This window comes from Sycon ciliatum, chromosome 7 (genome assembly GCF_964019385.1).
Source record: "Sycon ciliatum chromosome 7, ocSycCili1.1, whole genome shotgun sequence".
Lineage (NCBI taxonomy): Eukaryota > Metazoa > Porifera > Calcarea > Leucosolenida > Sycettidae > Sycon > Sycon ciliatum.
The window spans coordinates 26960966-26979578 of NC_088649.1; the positions used below are offsets into that span (position 1 = coordinate 26960966).

Consider the following 18613-nt stretch of genomic DNA (forward strand, 5'->3'; position numbering starts at 1 on the left):
ACAGGCGAATTGTATCATATTTGTTTATGAATGGCTGTTACGAGTAGATCTACTAACGGTTATATGTGTTTTGTCCTAGTACTATTTTCGAGTGCTGGCTTCAGTGCTTCAACAGTGTTCACGCCCCAGTTTGCTTGCAAGCAGAAGTTGCCTGGTAAATTTGTGTAGTCTAATTTCTCTATCTCCACTGCTCACTGCGTAACCAAACCGTGTATTTTCTCTGTTTCACGCCATGTTGCGTGTATGCGGTGGCTGCTGCAGTGTGCAAGTGTTTGAACCAGGGTCAGTGTGATGACAAAGGCAAATGCATCTGCCCGAAGGGATTCACCGGAGACAATTGCAAGAAGGGTAAGTAGAAGCAGGCGTCCATACCCCCAAGAGGTTGCAACTCTGTACATGGGGTCCGCGCGGCGGAATTCCAACATTACGTCAAAAATGACGTACACGTTCGTTGCGCTTGTACTACTCCCTGGTGCCAAACAAAAAATCCAAGCACCGCGGAATGCAGAGTTTTGTCCTCTGTGCCTCAGTGGCATGACGTTATGTTGGAATTTCGCCGCGCAGTGGGCCTACAGCAGCCAGACAACCAGTTGCACACCCTTGGGGTTATGGACTTTTGGTAGAAGTGAATTTCCTTACCGATCTGAACACTTCTGCTTCTTTTTACATGTACATTTCACATTCACATTTCTCTCGCATGTTTGTCACTATTGTAATAATGCATGGTTATTACTCTTGGTTGGCATGTTAAAGTTGCTCTCTCCGAAATGCTTGTTTGAATTTGTTTACTTCAAGTGTTTCCTTTACATTGTATGCAATTCTCAAAGTATACCTTTGGTGTGAACATGGCCTCCCCTGACTGTGTGTAGGCTTTGGAGTTGTTCCGGTTGGCCCTGATTATGCAGGCCTTGTTCTAGTTTCTATTTTGAGTGAAAGTCGACAGAACAAGTATTCCGTTTCATCAAGCTCTTGCTAGGAATAAGAACATGTGCATCACCAAACCTGCTATTTTTGTGCGGTCGAAACGCTCATTCGTCCGCAATGAGTTACAATTGCCTGGTCAATTGTCCAGTCTCTTGCCTCTTTGAGCTGAATGGGAGCCTTGACCCTTGAGGGGTGGGGTATTCCAATAGATGTGGAAAACTCGGCCTCTAGCCGAGTCGCACGCAAACTGTACATGTTTTCCTCTTATACTAGTAAAATAAATAATTTGATAACCGCAATCAGTAATACAAGCTGGATCGACATTTGTGTACACTTTATTCATGCAATGTAAAACTGTGGAGACAATGTGCAATAAAACGATGAACATGACTGTGAAGAAATTGTGTAGAGAAAAAAAATGGAAAGGGATTCAAACAAGTTTTCGTACAACACTCATCAGGAATCTTCGTTGTACTAAAGGACACTGAAAACTAAATTGAACTTATAATAGAAAATCTAAGTTAGAGAAATAACACTAAGAACAACACCAGTGAAATTTACAACAACAACAAAGACCGAAGCGAGGGCGACCTAGAAAACAACTGTTACCTACACAACTTGCGGATCCTGGCTCACAGACTGTGCTTGCTCCGCCGTCGCTGGTGGCTGTGGTGGAGGAGGGTGGTCGTGGTGGCTCATCGGGCCGGCTTGTGTCGCCGCCTTTGCTACTGCCGTCGGTGGTTCCTTCGTCGGTGCACCCGGCGGCTTTGGCTGGGGAGGTGCCGCTTGCCGTCCCGGTCCCACTGCCTCCTCCTGATCCTCCGCCGTCGGCTCTTGCTGCGGTGGAGCTTGCCAGTGACAGACCGCGAGCAACACCGGCAGTGGCGTTACCACTACAATTGCCAGCCCCAAAAATCCCACCTTGCGTATCAGCAGCTCCCACACCATCACCAACAATGCAATCTACAGCAACCACAACTAATCCACCCTCCAAGCCCACTATTGAAAGACCAAGACGATCAACAGCCAACTACAACAAAAGCTACGCACTCAATGGACAAGGGCGTAAGGAGGGACGTGACAGCAGGGTGACGGCCGAGTCCCGTTCAATGGACCAAGTCAGGCGGGATAACAGAGAGAGCGCAGAGGAAGCGGATGATGGGACGGACGGTGAAGGGAACAGAGAGTCGGAGAGCAACTATTGTAGTGATGGTGAGAGTGCCGGTGAGAATGTTAGTGTTGTGCGTAGGTTTCGTGGTAGCAAGTCTTCAGTGTACAATCATCTGTTGGCTAGTCCTGATTGTTACAATTCGTATTCCGACTCTTCTTTCACTGTATTGTACCGTGGTCGTCATGGTTATGGACTACAGTTAAAAGTTTTGGAAGCCACCTGTCAGCGTCTGTATAAGTCTTATTTGTGTGTACAGAAAGATAGTATAATTGGGTAGAAATTGTTCAAGTAATGTGTCATGTTTGGTGCGGTCAAGCTTGGCCGTTAATGTTCTAGGTGTAATGTACTGCTATTATTTGTTATCATTTTGTCCTTCCTTCTTTCTTTCTCTTCTTTGTTCATATTTCAGCTGCAAGTTTAGTGTTGGTACACACATTCGTTATTGCTCTCGCTTCCATTGCTAAAATTCACTTTTGTAAATTTCACTGCTGTTCTTCTTAGTGTTATTTCTCTAACTTAGATTTTCTATAAAAATTCAATTTTGTTTTCAGTGTCCTTTAGTACAACGAAGATTCCTGATGAGTGTTGTACGAAAACTTGTTTGAATCCCTTTCCTTTTTTTCTCTCCACAATTTCTTCACATTTTCATCGTTTTATTGCACATTGTCTCCACAGTTTTACATTACATGAATAAAGTGTACACAAATGTCGATCCAGGCTTGTATTGCTGATTGCGGTTATCAAATTGTAGTCTCCTCGCCGTTTGTTCAAAATAAATAATAATAAATTGTTTTCCCTCTGTCCACTTGTCTGTCCTTCTTGTGTCTGGCTAATCTCTGGCTGTTCTCCCTCTTTCTTGTGATATGCGATCCAGTTGTGTGCACACACCCCTGGGTGAAAAAGAACAAAGTATGCGAATGTAAACCCAGACTAAATGGACCTAACTGCACAGAAGGTAAGGGCTGAAGAAAGCTGCTGTAATATATTATGTGCCAGCGTGTCAAAGAATGTATGACCCATGGGAATATACATGCCGTTATATTGTATTTGAAGCCAAAGATACACTTCCGAGTTTGTATGCCGGATTGCCCAACGTACTGTGACCTTAAAAGTGGGTGGAATTTTGTCCTATCCACGTGCAATAAATGATACAGTCATATGGGCATCAGTTGGATATACGTGGGAGTGTTGTAATCTGGCTGTTCATGTAGCTATGTACTGGTGGGTACAGTGTCATGATGAGCAAGATACATGTAACAAACTCGAGAATCCGATATGCTATGTTGTTCTGCCACTATTCGTTTGCTTTTGGAAAATATGTGCATCCAATCACTGCTGCAGCATGCAATTGCCTGAATAATGGTCATTGTACTGAAGACGGCACCTGCGTCTGTCCGACCGGATTCCGGGGAGACCAATGTCAGGACAGTAAGTGTCTCTGTTTGGTTTTGTTTAGCTATATTTTTCTTCACCAGAAGTACAGGCAAAACCTGCCTTCTCACTGGGCGTGTTGCCACAGTTCTCGCAAAATGATGAAGATAGTGATAATGATAAGAAAAAGAGAAAGAGGAAAATGCCATCATGAACAAAGCCCAAAGAGAAGACGGAAACAAATCAATGAGGGTATCTGCAATGTGAAGTGAGTATGTAACACCACACCTGCACACATTCACTAAAAAACACACACACACACATACACACACGCACACACACACACGCACACACACACACACACACACACACACACACACACACACACAAATACACACCGGCACATGCACAATTACTCTACCCGAGCAGAGCAGTAGTGCTGGACTACAAGTATTGCTTTTCAGCAAACTCACAGTCAAAGCCGTTTTCTATTTTTTAAGAAGAACAATGGCTTTGCCACCTCTCTGTAGATGCTTGGAGCAAAAGGTTCCTTCCTAAGGGCATGCAGACTCCATTGTAGGAACTTCATATTCCACACAGTTAGTATCATAAAGTAATGCTAAAATGATGTGACGTTATTGGACTCATTTACCCACTGTTTACAGAAAAATGGGATTAATTGATTCCAGTGCGTTTGTCTCCCCAGCATTTGATCATAGTGGTCCAGAATTCCAGAAAGAGAATTGATATGCACTCTCCGTAGTGTCGTGTATTACCGCCGAGCGTATTCCTGTGGAAGCCGATTTCAGGGCTAGGCTTCTATTCAGTATTCACATCAAGCTTCTATTCAAACCAGGTATTTATATGTGCGTCAACACTAAACCAGGCTTGTGTGCCAACAGTGTATTCTGAAAATCAGACCTCTATTCAAAACAGGCTTCTATATGATAACCGCTATCAATAAAATTAACTGAACCGACATTTTTGTATTTTATTCATGCAATGTAAAAAAAAACGGTGGAGACGATGTGCAATAAAATGATGAAAATATGAAGAAATGGTGTGGAGAAAAAAATGGATTCAAACAAGTTTTCGTACAACACTCATCAGGATTCGTCGTTGTACTAAAGGACATTGAAACAAAATTGAACTCTTATAGAAAATCTAGGTTAGAGAAATAACACTAAGAACAACAGCAATGAAATTTACAAGTGTGAATTTTAACAATCAAAGCGAGAAATTAACAAAGAAGAGAAAGAAAGAAGGAAGGACAAAGTGATAACACATACAAGCAGAACATTTCACCAAGAGTTCATGAAAACAAGAGTGTGCAGCTCGGATGGGTGGCTGTCACTGCAGAATTCCGTGATTACATCATTTTAGTGATGTAGCAGGATTCAAGCAGGTCTCTTTCTGCACAACTGCAGCTCAGTTGTACGCACTACGCCATTTCCCGCCTCAGATCTGGGCCAAATATGATGTAATCACGGAATTTCGCCGTGACAGACACCCATAGCAGAAAAGGCCCCAAGCTGCACACTCTGGTTTTCATGTACTCTTGATTTCACCTAGAACATTAACGGCCAACCTTGGCTGAACCAAACACGACACGTTACTTGAACAATTTCAACCCAATTATACTATCTTTCTGTACACACAAATTTGGCTTATACAGACGCTGATAGATAGCTTCCAACACTTGTAAATTGTTTCAGTGAATAAAATACACAAATTTCGTTTCAGCTAATTTTTTTTATTGCGGTTATCAAATTATTGTCTCCCCGCCGTTTGCTTCTATATGAGAAATAAAAATACAAAAAATAAATACAATAAATACAAGACACTACGGTATATCATAATTAGTACAAGCCTTCATCCTGTTGGTAAAAGCGCATAAATTAATGAGAATGTCTGGGTGTGACTTTCACAGGCCCAAAATATAGAGAAGGATCCGTTACCCACTAGCAAAATAATGGGATTAACAGCTTGTCCTTAAAGTGCTTCAACCTTGAAAATTTGAGCACAAGTCGGACAGAAAGGGTTTTTTGGCCACCGTAATATTTTTCTCCTGTACATGAGTATGTTGTACATGTCTGTGTACTGTGCTGTGTTCAGATTTCAGGACAAAGTGCCTGGGTACGGACAAGGTGATGTACACCTGGACGGCTCTCGCCGGCTTGCCGTGTTTTTCAGGCAGCTGCCCGAAGATAACCAGTTGGACGAAAGCCAGAGACGCATGCAGTGATAGGGGATATCAGCTGGTCGACTTTAAAACCTTCACCTTGCTCGGCTCAAAGCTTGGTGTGCGTGGCTGCGTAAAGTCATTGCTCCACGAGATGATGGTGAACAGTAACAGCAGCCCGATCACGATATGGACATCATCCGAGTACAATCGTCGGCATATTATTTACAAGCAGGACAAGAACAAATCGGGTGGTGCAATATTTAGTGTTCATGGGTTCGGCCTTCACAATGTCATCTGCGAAGGTAAACAATTGCTTGTTTTAAAGCGATATCATTGGACGGGCAAATGGTGAGAATGCTGAGTAGCACACAGTGCATGCATGGACAGGATAGTATGTCCAATGATAATGACGGGACAGGAAAGTATGAAACAAAGAGACAACAAGAGTGCAGCCACCTGGGTTTCTCACATCAATGTCACACCTACCGTTATAGCCAGGGTCAGACCCACACATGCATAACCAATTGATTTCACCTGCGAAGAAGCATTTCATGCGTATGCTTGTGTCATAACCCGGTGTTATACTACTCCCTTGGTAGAACCGCTGAATGGTTTGCAAATGTGACACGGTGCTGCTCTATGAAGTCTGGCGAGCCCCAGACCTGTGAACATTGAACTACTCACTAGCTCTGGGCACTTCCGTATCCAAGAGATCGGGTGTCATCAAGCACGATATTAAATTCACAATAGCGAGAATTTCAGTTGTCTGAGGATTGCTTTGGGGGGCGTTCGTTTTTGATCTACAGGTTTGGGTAGAAACTACTTCTTTCGGTAGAGTTTTTCGTTTTTGGAAAAGAAATTCGACTCAAAAGGGTAAATTCTACTTTCTTCTACCGGCTCTACCGGGAAGAAGTTAGTTGAATCCGGTAGAAGTCGGTAGAGCTATGGGATTTCCAGCAAGCTCAAGGATTCGTACACAACTCCATACAAAAAAGAAACATTTCACGTACACATCGTGTAAACTACTAAATCCGGTAGAACAGCGTTCGTACACTTGCCTCTACCATCTACCTCTATGGCCACATACGATTTAGGAGTCTTGAAGAAAAAAAGAAAAAAACTGTGCTGCACTGACTGTGCATGTGGGGACCAGCACACTTATGCACATGTACACAATGTGGCGTGGCCTGTGCGACACATGATGCCAGGTCGGCATTTGTTGTGCGCAGTCTAGCTGCACATGCACAGATTGTGATAGAAGCGCCTACCACATACTAGTTGCTAACTATGGATGCTGTTTTGCATGGTGTATTGGTGGATTTTAGTGTGAACAAAGGTCTAATAAACTTTTTTTATTCTTCGGTCATTTTGTATTTTTCCACCTCTCGCATACATTTTTAGATTTTCAGGTGACGAGGAACATAGAAATAAAAACGTGTGGCCTATCGGTAGAGTGACTCTACTCTACTAGGTAGCTAAAAATGAACACAGCTTTGGCCTTGCTATTTGCACGAAACGCAGCGTTAAAGCAATAATGATGCCGCTTGTCTTAGTTCTCTTCCGCCTATTTTTGTTTCTACCTGCAACTGTATATGCCCTTTGTTTTGCAGCCCAATGGCTCCATGCCAACGATTCTGTATACGCCGCAGCAACTCCTGCACTCGGACCCAGCGTGACTGAGCAGTGCGCAGAGAACGCATGTCAGCAGTACGGACTTCGCCTCATAACCAAAGATTGGTTACAAGAACATGGCCATGTGTTAAGAGAACGCTGGCTAGAGAGATTGGCTTTAGATAAGTCCGACGGATTAGGTTACCACGTCGCGCCAATCCTGGTCAATGGTCAGTCCCTTTACAGAACAGTAAAATTTAGCAGACAACATGTGACGTTTAAGAACAAAACAAGCCATGAGGATGCCAAGATTCTCTGTGTCAGTAAGTGAGAGAATAATAAGTGACTGTCTTCTGCAATGGCTGTCCATGCACAAGCTGTGTGTTTGTCCCTGTTTGTGCCGCTAACGTGATGAAGATAGTTGTGCGTTTGTGTAAATGTGTCCCGTCGCTACGTGCACTGTATGAACAGGGCTTGTCCCAACGATGTGCCCACTTGCAATGTGCAAACATGTCGTCTCCCAGCATTTCTTGCACCCACGGTGAATCACAACATTGAGAACACTCCCAGAACTGAGATTCAGGCTGTGTTTCTTCTGTGTCTTCCCAGGGTAATTTCGAAGTCATTACAACATGTTTTGATTCTAAGGTTTTGTTTGGCGCAATATCAGTTTGTGGCAGAGACGGGGGAGAATTTGCTCCCTGGATTCCAATTGCGAGGAATCAAAATGCATGACAAGCTGAAGTTCGACATGCCACCAGGGTTGAGATAATTTACAGACAACTTTTTGTTGTTGTCAAGAAACAGGGGGAATTCCCATGACTGTCACCACGTGAGGAGGTGAAAGTTTACTACTTGACGTAAAATCCCTGGCCAGGGCTGTAACCCTACTATTTGCCGACGGAGCTGAGAACTTTCCTATGCAAATAGACTTTTCGACTGCTCAATTCCTTTCAGGGAAAGGCGAGTTCCGAACATTTGAGCATTTGCAGTATGCACTGCACAGTAATACGGATGTATCTATCGTACAGCAAGAGCTCAGAAACCGTGTTGGAAGTGTTATGGTGTCATGCATCCCGTTCTATGGTACCGTGCCTTGCTGTCATGCTTCCATTCTATGGTACCGTGCCTTGCTGTCATGCATCCCGGTCTACGGTACCGTGCCTTGCTGTCATGCATCCTGGTCTATGGTACCGTGCCTTGCTGTCATGCATCCCGTTCTATGGTGCTGTGCCTTGCTGTCATGCATCCCGTTCTATGGTACCGTGCCTTGCTGTCATGCGTCCCGTTCTATGGTACCGTGCCTTGCTGTCATGCTTCCGTTCTATGATACCGTGCCTTGCTGTCATGCATCCCGGTCTATGGTACTGTGCCTTGCTGCCATGCATCCCGGTCTATGGTACCGTGCCTTGCTGTCATGCATCCCGGTCTATGGTACCGTGCCTTGCTGTCATGCATCCCGTTCTATGGTACCGTGCCTTGCTGTCATGCATCCCGGTCTATGGTACCGTGGGTGTAAAAGCCCAAGAACAACTCATCTTGTTCCTTCAATTCTGCGTGACAGGTTTTTTTAGATAAGCTATTATCCCCATTCTAGTGTTAAAGCAGGGCTGCCACTTGCTCCGATTTTTTTTGGAAATCGTCCGATTTTTGATCCGCGGTCGGAAAAACCGACCGATTTTTGTTTTGAGCACTTTTTAGTCCAGTTGGCCATTCGGCGCTTCCAGGTCGCGTTTGTCCAGTCATTGTACATGTACATGTACATGTAGCTGTAAAATGCAAATGTGTTGACCGTTAAAAATGTGTTCTGGGACCCCAACAGCAAGCCATTTTCCTAAATATTTTCACCCGGGGGACCCCCCAGACCCCCGTCAGATTTTTCTCCCTCCAAGTGTGGCAGCCCTGTTATAGACTGCATAAGAGTAATCCGATATTGACTTTTATTGTCTTTTTCTGCACAGAGTCCTGTGGGAGCGGTGTTCTTGCACCAAGCATGAGTTGTGTATGTAACCGCACCCTGTCCTACGGTGAAGAATGTGAAAAGGGTAAGACAGCAAGCCATTAGGTTTGTGTGCATGCGTGTGTGTATATGTGTGTATGTGTCTGTATGTGCGCATATGCATATCTGAATGTGCGTGTATGTGCGTGCTTGTGTGTGTATGTGTGTGTAGGTGCGTGTATGTGTGGGTAAGCGATTACAGGGGGCAAAGCCACCTGTCCGGTTGGTCCTTGTTTCACCGGACCACTCTTCGGGCCGAAGTTTCCTTTTCTCTTTCTAGAGAGCTGATGGGAGTTCAGCGATCGATTGGGCGCAGTACCATGAGCATTATGTACACAGCACCGTCTAGGGAGACCTGCATGTACTGTGCCTTATATGTAGGGCTCTCAGGGACAGACTGGCGGCACAGGGTTTTTTTTTGCTTCATGTTGATCGAGAGTCGGAGATGGCTGCGAAAACCTTGAAGGCATCTGTTCCTGAGATTTCTTATATTCCCATAGCCAGCAATGTTTTTAGTTTCCAAAACAATTGTGCGAGGAAACGAAGCCTGTAATGTGCGCTTCTAAGCCCTAACGGTTCACAATCTTGGCTTTCCTAGATTATGATAAGGGTGCAGGTTCAGTGCTTTGCCACACGACTGTCTATTCTTCCGGCCACAAACTCCACATTAGAGAGGTTATTCCGTGCATTTCGCCACCTGAAGACGTCACAAGGCCGTCTCCATCATCTGATGGTTTTGCAGTATCATCAAGACGGACGAGAAAAAATTACTTTCTCCAAGTTTAGGTCATACCATCTTAACTGCAAGTTTTAAAAGGTAAAATGTCCAACAGAAACCAGTCCAAAAGTGGTCGCTACCGCCCTGCATTAGGTTTTTGTTGTTTTTATCAGAACACACACCTTCCAGAGGAAGGGATGAACACTAACAAGAAGCCGTCCCTACACCCCCTGTGTCTTGTTTGTGTTCTTGAGCTTCGAAATGTGATTGGCTACTTATACTAATGTTCCAGAAGGTTCTAGAATTTCGTCGGCAACCGGTTTTCGTAGATTGCTTATTGGTTAGGGACTTAGAACATGGCTGCAGGTTGCCGAACTTTTGTTCCCTTCCTTTCTTCTTTATTGTTGCTTCTTTACTCTCTTTGCGTTCCAAGTGTGTATAGAATATTTCTTCTGTGACGATTATTTGTAAAACTAGAAAGTGAGTGCTTTGACTTGAGTTTGTGCGTGATTGCCTCCGGGGGCCACTTACTACACAGTGACCTCCTGTGCATTATTTCTGCGTCACTCACTCCATGCATGTGCTTTTTTCCCTGCCTGTTGCAGCATGCAAGTGCTTGAACCAAGGTGAGTGTGATAACAAAGGTGAATGCTGCTGCCCTAGGGGATTCACCGGCCACCATTGCCAACTCGGTAAGTAGAAGTGAATTCGTTTTACTCATTTCATATGGCTGGCGTGGGATTTTCAGAGCGTAAATCCATGTAAAAGTGGGCTCCCCTTTACCTTACGTGTATGAGTAGGCTTCGCGGTAGTTTTAACAGGGGTGACAGAGAACTAGGACATGTATACTGGTCTTTTTGAGTGCTCGCTTGAAATAGGAGTGTTGGGGTAACACGAATATTCTAAATCGTACCGAATATTCTGTAAACGAATTGAATAAGTATCGCCGAAGTAGCACCAACCTCTTCTTCAAATTGGATACCGGATATTCTATAGTTTGTTTGTTCTCACATCACTAAAGAATATGTAGACAGTTCTGTCTGGTTCAGCCTTGTGAGCCATAGTCCCCTTTCCCAGCATGCCAACCACCGCATTCTACTGCCATGTACTTGAGGTTACTCAAAATTTCAGAAATTTTCGGTGCTCAATATTTTCGGTATGAGGGCAACAGGCTAGGTTAGGTGGACAGAAAGTTTCGGTACAGAGCAGCAGTTCCCTATTGGATTATGTGTGTTAGTGTTTGTTTGGTGTCTTGAAATTTTACGTATGAAACAGACGCACCGAAAGTACCGAAAATAAAAGTACACAGAAAATTTGTGAAATTACAGCACCCTAATAGAGAGGTTCGACACTACGTAAAGCTGAGCAACTTTACGTTAGTGGTACATATTTAGGACTCTCTAGCCAGGTCGACCCGGTCATACACTGCCGTGTTCCAAGCTGCCAAGGGCAGGTACGTGATTCGAAAACTCCATAAGGCGAAACACAGGTCCTCATGCAGTGGGACTCTCCATTCATCGACTAATTATGTTGTGCGGAACCTCTCTAATTTTGTAAGCTATATCCTCACACGGACCTAGTCAATGACTGCAATATTAGGCTGCGTTTACATGAAAATGCACGGCCAGTTTTCCATTTTCGGTCCCGCATTTCTTCTTTCGTTTTGGTGCGTTTACATGATCAAAGCTGATCCGAGGTGGTCTCCGTTTGTATCGTTTTCGCGCTTCTACACGGGAGCAAAGGATCCGCAAACGTTCGTCATGTGCCAAGTGTTGTCGTGGAAGCACCAATCACACTCCAGGAATAGGCCACAAAACAACACTCGTCACATGACGAAAATTGTAAAAACAATTTTTTGGATTGCCGGATCCGTGTAAACGGCCGAAAACGAAACAAACGTGACGGAAAACGAGGCCAGCATACCGTTTCGACTGTTTACACACTCAAATTTATCCTGCAGAACATTTCCGTTTTCAAATTCTTCCACCTTGGCCAGCGTTTTGGTTTTCTTCCATTTTTGGTCTACAACTTTTACGTTTTGCTCTTCGTACCGTGTAAATGAACCATGCATCCGAAAGGATTTTGTTGCGTTTTCACCCCCAGCTTTGTCGTGTAAACGCAGCCTTACTTGCACATGCAAAATGTCCAAAACCAAAACACAATGTATTCCGATCTGAACCGAATGCTTCGAATTGTTATCCAAAGGAACAATTCCAGAATATTCAGAATTCGTTTCACTCCTAAATGACACAACCAAAAAGCACGAACAGTTCACAGTTCAGGAGAAGCACAAATTACTATTTTGGAGTGTGGCCGGAGAACTGCCGTCTGCAAGTGCTCTGGTTTGGTCTGGTTTGGCCTATTATATGGTTTGGCCTATTACCACCCTCTGTCTTAAGTTGGTCATGTCACGTTGTGCTTCTGTCGTCATTTTGTTTGTTAGCAAAGTTTCAATTGTCTGAGTGTGCCGCAGAGCAGTGATGGTAATTTCTACTGATAGCACTGATTTGTAAACTGCTGCTTGTCATTCCTGCTTTAAGAGTGCTTACCTTCCAGCAGCAATTCTATCTTTTGGAAGAAGGCCATTATGATCGAAACCCAGATTTATCCAAGTTTCCCTGGCCCAGCCAGGCCAGTATGATCGAAACCCAGATTTATCCAAGTTTCCCTGGCCCAGCCAGGCCATTATGATCGAAACCCAGATTTATCCAAGTTTCCCTGGCCCAGCCAGGCCAGTATGATCGAAACCCAGATTTATCCAAGTTTCCCTGGCCCAGCCAGGCCATTATGATCGAAACCCAGATTTATCCAAGTTTCCCTGGCCCAGCCAGGCCATTATGATCGAAACCCAGATTTATCCAAGTTTCCCTGGCCCAGCCAGGCCAGTATGATCGAAACCCAGATTTATCCAAGGTTCCCTTGTCCAGCCTCTTTTACTTTATACATATTATGATTGTCTTTAGTCTGCCTGACTCCGTTTCCGGCTGATTCACTCTCTCGTCTTCTTCCTCTTCGGTCTGTGCTATGTGATGGATGCAGTTGTGTGCGAGGAACCCTGGGTGAAAAAGAGCAAAGTGTGTGAATGTCAACCGGGACTAGATAGACCCAACTGCACAGAAGGTAAGGGCTAAAGAAAGCTACTGTAATATGCCTGCGTGTCAAATAATGTATGATCCATGGGTTCATGCACGCTGGAATGTTGTATTCGGAGTCGAGAAGAAGAAAAAAACTTCTATGTCGTCATGCCAGTTCCTCCAACCAATTCTACCTCTTTATTCTATTCATGTGGAATAAATAATGCATATATATATGGGGAGTTGGTCACTCTCATGAGTTGAGCTATTTTGTTGTCAAGAGTTAATTTAACGTCAAAATGTTATCATGTTCAAGGACATGTCAAGAACCCGCTTTTCTGTTCCTCTCTTTGTGCTTTTTTTGAAAATGCGTGAATATTCCCAATCACTGCTGCAGCATGTAATTGCTTGAATGACGGTCAGTGCACTGACGATGGCAGTTGCAACTGCCGGAACGGTTTCCATGGAGACAAGTGTCAGCATAGTGAGTATTATGATGTATGAAGTGAATTCCAGTTTGCTGGCATATTTCTGTGAAATGTGGGAATACCTGTACACATTAAAGAGACGTTGGTTTTTTTATCTACAGGTTTGGGTAGAAACTATTTCTTTCGGTAGAGGCGTTCGTTTCTTCTTCTCAAAAGGGTGGGTTCTACTTTCCTCTGCCGGCTCTACAAGGAAAAAGTTGGTTGAAGCCGGTAGAAGTTGGTAGAGCTACGTTTGCTGTGCATATTTCTGTGAAATGTGGGAATACCTGTACACATTAACGGGGCGTTCGTTTATTGATCAACAAGTTTGGGTAGAAACTATTTCTTTCGGTAGAGGCGTTCGTTTCTTCTAGTCAAAACTTCAAGTCAAAAGTGTGGATTCTACTTTCCTCTACCGGCTCTACCAGGAAAAAGTTGGTGGAAACCGGTAGAAGTTAGTAGTGCTACGGGATTTCCGACAAGATCAAGGATTTGTACACCTCCATACGGAATAGAAACATTTCACGTACATATCGTGTAAACTAATAAATCCGGTAGAAAAGCGTTCGTCCACTTACCTCTACCTTCTTCCTCTATCGGTAGAGTGACTGTACTTTACCAGGTAGCTAAAATTGAACGCAGTTTATAGCTGAGAGCTATTAGAATGGATATGCTAAGGTCTGATCCTTCCAACAAGGCCGAGATGATGAAAGTCTATCAAGGTGAAATGAGAGGGCAAAATGTAATGTTTCGTCCTGAACTGTGGGTCAAACGATACCCGGAGAGAAAGTGCACTGGCAAGTCAGTTTGCTGGAGGAAATGGAGCTAAATGGGCGAGTGGTATTTGCATAGGTATATAATTTTCAATTGAACTATGCTACCGCTGCTCAGGAAGTGTACATCTTGTTTATGTGTGATTTCTACTTCACCTGACTGTGCCTTGCATGTGTACTGTGTTATGTTCAGCTTTCAAGACAAAGTGCCTGGGTACAGATAACGCAACGTACACCTGGATGGCTCTCGCCAGCTTGCCGTGTCATCCACACCTCGACGGTGACAGCTGCCAGAAGAAAACGAACTTGACGCATGCTCGCCAGATGTGCACAAGAAGAGGATACAACGTGGTAGACCATGATTCCTTCACCAATCAGACGCTTGGCGTGCGCGACTGCATGGAAGCATTGCTCAACGAGATGGTGACGAGCTCTTACAGCAACCCTACTTCAATATGGACATCGTTCGTGAAGGATGACCAACATCTCATATACCAGCAGGGCAAGAACAGTTTGACTAAAGAATTGTATGATAGTGATGGAACAAGCCGTCATGATGTCATCTGCGAAGGTAGGCTGTTGGATTGTGATCAAATGAACCCGTGAGAGAGATGCTCAGTAGCCAGCAACCATGGGGTAGAAAGTAATACTATGCATGGTTAGCATTTTACCATTCACGCGATTTGCGACGGTCGTCCTGTACCCGTTTGTTGTGTGTGTAGACATGGTTAGCATTTAACCGTTCGCTCTAAATCCAACCGTACTCGTACCCAACACCCAAAATACCATTGGTTTGGTACCGTTTCGACGATAAAAAGCTCTGTTTAGCGGAAGAACGAAACGGTAGGATTCCAACTAGGGTACGTCACAAGTCGATCGTTGTGTCAGAAACCGAAATGCTAACCAGTGTCTTGAAATCACACACAAAATGGTACAGGCCGACGTACGGTCGAAGTGAATGTGAATGGTAAAATGCTAACCATGTCTTTTGACAGGGCTAGAGGACTGACACAGAGAGGCGATGCCAAGAGTGATTACAACCTTCATTTAGGTTTCCCACTCCAATGGGAAAACCTACCCATCTAGCCGGAGTCGGACCCAGACGCGAGTTACCAATTCACCCCATCTGCTAAGAAACAGTTCATGTCTATGCTTGTGTCATAACCCGGCATAACGGTGACAACTGGGACGTTCATGAATTATTCTTTGCATATTTTGTTCCATTTGTTCGTTAGAAAAATATCATGTTGTCGTATGCATCTACGCCGGAACATACCATCAGCCAGTCCGGACATGTGAACTATGTATTGAAAGTTTTCGTTCCCTTCTTCTCAAAACACTACAGGATAAGAAGGAAATAAACTAAGGGCATGTTTGATTGGTGAATCCGGATTCAGATTAGAGTCACTGGAGCAGTCAGAACACCAGTTACCAATCAAACAGAACGGCGACTATTTTTGCCTGAAATATTGTAGAACTCACGATAGCTCACCATGCCGCGAACTTCAAAATTTACACAGACTTCAAAGATGTTTACATTGCTCAACATGCGAAGGCAAAACAAACTTGAAAGGCAACTACAACCGGAGAAGAAGCTTCGAAGACAGCCAAAAAACAAATCATGGATGTGGGGACCGCCGTGTAATGTGCAAAATCACACTTAGACCTCCATGTACATCACCACGCCCTTTCGTAATCACTGGCATGCCAAAATCTATTCGAATGAAAACAAAAAACGAAACTCATTGCGTAGTCATGTCAGGTTCTCATTGGGCTTTGCAACAAGCTCTGGCTGCTCCAGCCTCTGGGGTCGGAGTGGTCAGAACATGTTCTGAACACTCCAAACCTAGAGCAGACCAGTGCAGACCAATCAAACGCCCCTGTTCAAAACGCCCCTGTTCTGGATCCGACCAATCAAACACGCCCCAAGAGACTACAACTATAAAGATACAAAGTTAATTTGTTCATCACATTATTATGTCGGCATCGTACGTTTTATTCATAGCTTGGTTAAAACTTCTTTCTCCGGGACTGCTTTAAGTGCAGTTGCGCTCGGTGAAAATAGACCCAAAGTGCAAAGCTGGCTGCCCTGGATCAGTTCTGATTACATCATTGTATTGTACATGCGTACGCGGCCACATTTGTCCCAATTCCACGGCGTCAATGGCCGCGCAAGTTGAAGGCACTAAATCTGCACACTGGGCCGGGTCTCACCGAGAGCAACTGTACTGGGTAGAACCACTGGGGTGGTTTGCAACAGTGGCGTACTGCTGGTCACTGAGGTCTGCCCAGCCACATGCAGCTTTAGGTATAGCCAGCATGCTGCTCATCGAGATGTTTGAGTAGCGGCAACCTTCATTCTTTGTATGCATAGAACATTTTTTTCACTTTAACCTCTCGCCCCGGTTTTTGACATCGTTCTCCTTGTGTGTGTGTGTTTGTGTGTGTGTGTGTGTGTGTGTGTGTGTGTGTGTGTGTAAGTGTGTGTGTGTGTGTGCCCGGCAAATACTCAGGGTAGGGCTGAAACGATCACTGCAAAGCGGGTATCGATTACCTTCTTTTTTTAGTTCATTGCTCTGACACTGCCATCAGACAAGGTTTCATTGAGTACGACTATAGAGCCCAGGGCAGCCGTTATTCGAGTATATTTCATTACTAATGTACCTATTATCTGCCCACTACTGTATGTGCCCTTGTCCTGCAGCGAAGTGGCTCCATTACAACGACTCGGTATACGCCGCAGCCACGCCATCACTGAAACCCAACGTGACTGAGCAGTTTGCAGAGGAGGCATGTCAGGAGTACGGACTTCACCTCATAACCTATGACTGGCTGCAAGCACATGGCCATGTATTAAGAGAGCGCTGGCTAGATAGATTGGCTCTTCGGCACGCACCTTACCACGTCAAACCAATCCGAGTGAATGGCAACTCCCATTACATAACTGTAACGTTTAGAAATCGCAGTAATCCATTTCAAAATTCCACAATTAATCGCCAGGCCAAAATCCTCTGTGTCAGTAAGTGATGATTATATTTTAGAGTGGTTTTATCAATGGCTGTCCCTGTGGAAGCAATATTTTATTCATCTGTGTCTGCAACCAACATAACGAAATAGCATATCATGTTGGTTGCGGACACAGAGGAATAAAACATTGCTTCATTTGCCCCTTTAATTTGCCTTATAAATGAAAGACCTCATACCAACAAATGTTTCAGGAAGATTCCCAACCAATATCACTGTTGCAGAGCGATTTCTTGGGTACTACCGGCCGGTGAGAAGGCATGCAATCTGTCGTTATGAAAATGCCTTGAGTGTCAACAGGTTTCGTCCAAACATATCTGTGCCATCATGACTTATACAAACATGCATTGTGGCAATGCAGATTGGGACAACAGTAATTGTGCCAGTATATCATATGCCAACATCTGCTATGCCAATGTCTGCTGTGCCGAAATATAACTATGATGTAACACCCACAGCACCACCTACCTTCTCGACCCAGTCACTCAGTGTGGGATTTCTGAATGTGTGTAGTGTTCGGCGGAAGGTAGCAGAAGTTCAAACGTTCATCTCAACACGAGGCATTCACGTTCTCGTGATAGCCAAGACATGGTTGACCCCGGATGTGTCCGATCAGGAGTTGTCCATCCCGCACTTCGAGCTATACAGAAGAGAAAGACCTGATCAGCGAGGTGGCGGAGTTGCTGTGTATTGTCATGAGTCACTGGCTTTTCGACAACAGGCCGATTTACAGTGCGAGCTAGAGATGCTGTGGCTGGAGATTCTAGCCCCTGGTCGACATGGAACGCTCCTCGGCTGCTGTTATCGGCCGCCAAATAGTTCTGCTGCCTACTGGACCACACTGGATCAGAACGTTGAGCAAGCTGTTCAGGGATGTCAGCAGTCCACTGTGGCGACTTCAGTGTTGATTTTAGCAATCCAACTTCTCCATCTGCATCCCCTTTGTACAACATACTTTCCCACTTCAATCTCTGCAATTATGTTACATCTCCAACTCGAGTCACGGCAACATCATCCACAATGCTAGATTTGTTCCTCTCATCCTCTCCTTTGGATGGTACCTGTGCAGCAATACACTTAGACATAAGTGATCACTTTGCTGTGCTGGCCCGGTTGAGCATTCACACACACCACCACGTGTCATCGTCAGTAAAAACCACCAGACGTCTCCATCGAGTAAACTGGGACAGTTTCAGTATCGACCTCCAGAGGAAACAGCAGCAAGACTTTGATGCCCACAGCAATATCCATGATATGGTTCATTCTTTCACTTCTTCTATCATGTCCACACTAGAC

The 18613-nt window shown here is 44.5% G+C and overlaps 1 protein-coding gene across 1 annotated transcript in view; it reads left to right on the forward strand.

Moving 5' to 3' along the window:
* LOC135821761 (uncharacterized) overlaps nucleotides 1–18613 on the forward strand; it is a 45386-nt gene that overhangs the window by 13520 nt on the left and 13253 nt on the right. Inside the window, exons 10-22 of the mRNA XM_065334758.1 lie at nucleotides 262–348; nucleotides 870–886; nucleotides 1563–2148; nucleotides 2970–3050; nucleotides 3437–3523; nucleotides 5582–5953; nucleotides 7262–7585; nucleotides 9224–9307; nucleotides 10585–10671; nucleotides 13019–13099; nucleotides 13451–13537; nucleotides 14487–14864; nucleotides 16998–17312. Coding sequence (XP_065190830.1) covers nucleotides 262–348; nucleotides 870–886; nucleotides 1563–2148; nucleotides 2970–3050; nucleotides 3437–3523; nucleotides 5582–5953; nucleotides 7262–7585; nucleotides 9224–9307; nucleotides 10585–10671; nucleotides 13019–13099; nucleotides 13451–13537; nucleotides 14487–14864; nucleotides 16998–17312 — 2586 coding nt within the window. The remainder of the gene's footprint in view (nucleotides 1–261; nucleotides 349–869; nucleotides 887–1562; nucleotides 2149–2969; nucleotides 3051–3436; nucleotides 3524–5581; nucleotides 5954–7261; nucleotides 7586–9223; nucleotides 9308–10584; nucleotides 10672–13018; nucleotides 13100–13450; nucleotides 13538–14486; nucleotides 14865–16997; nucleotides 17313–18613) is intronic.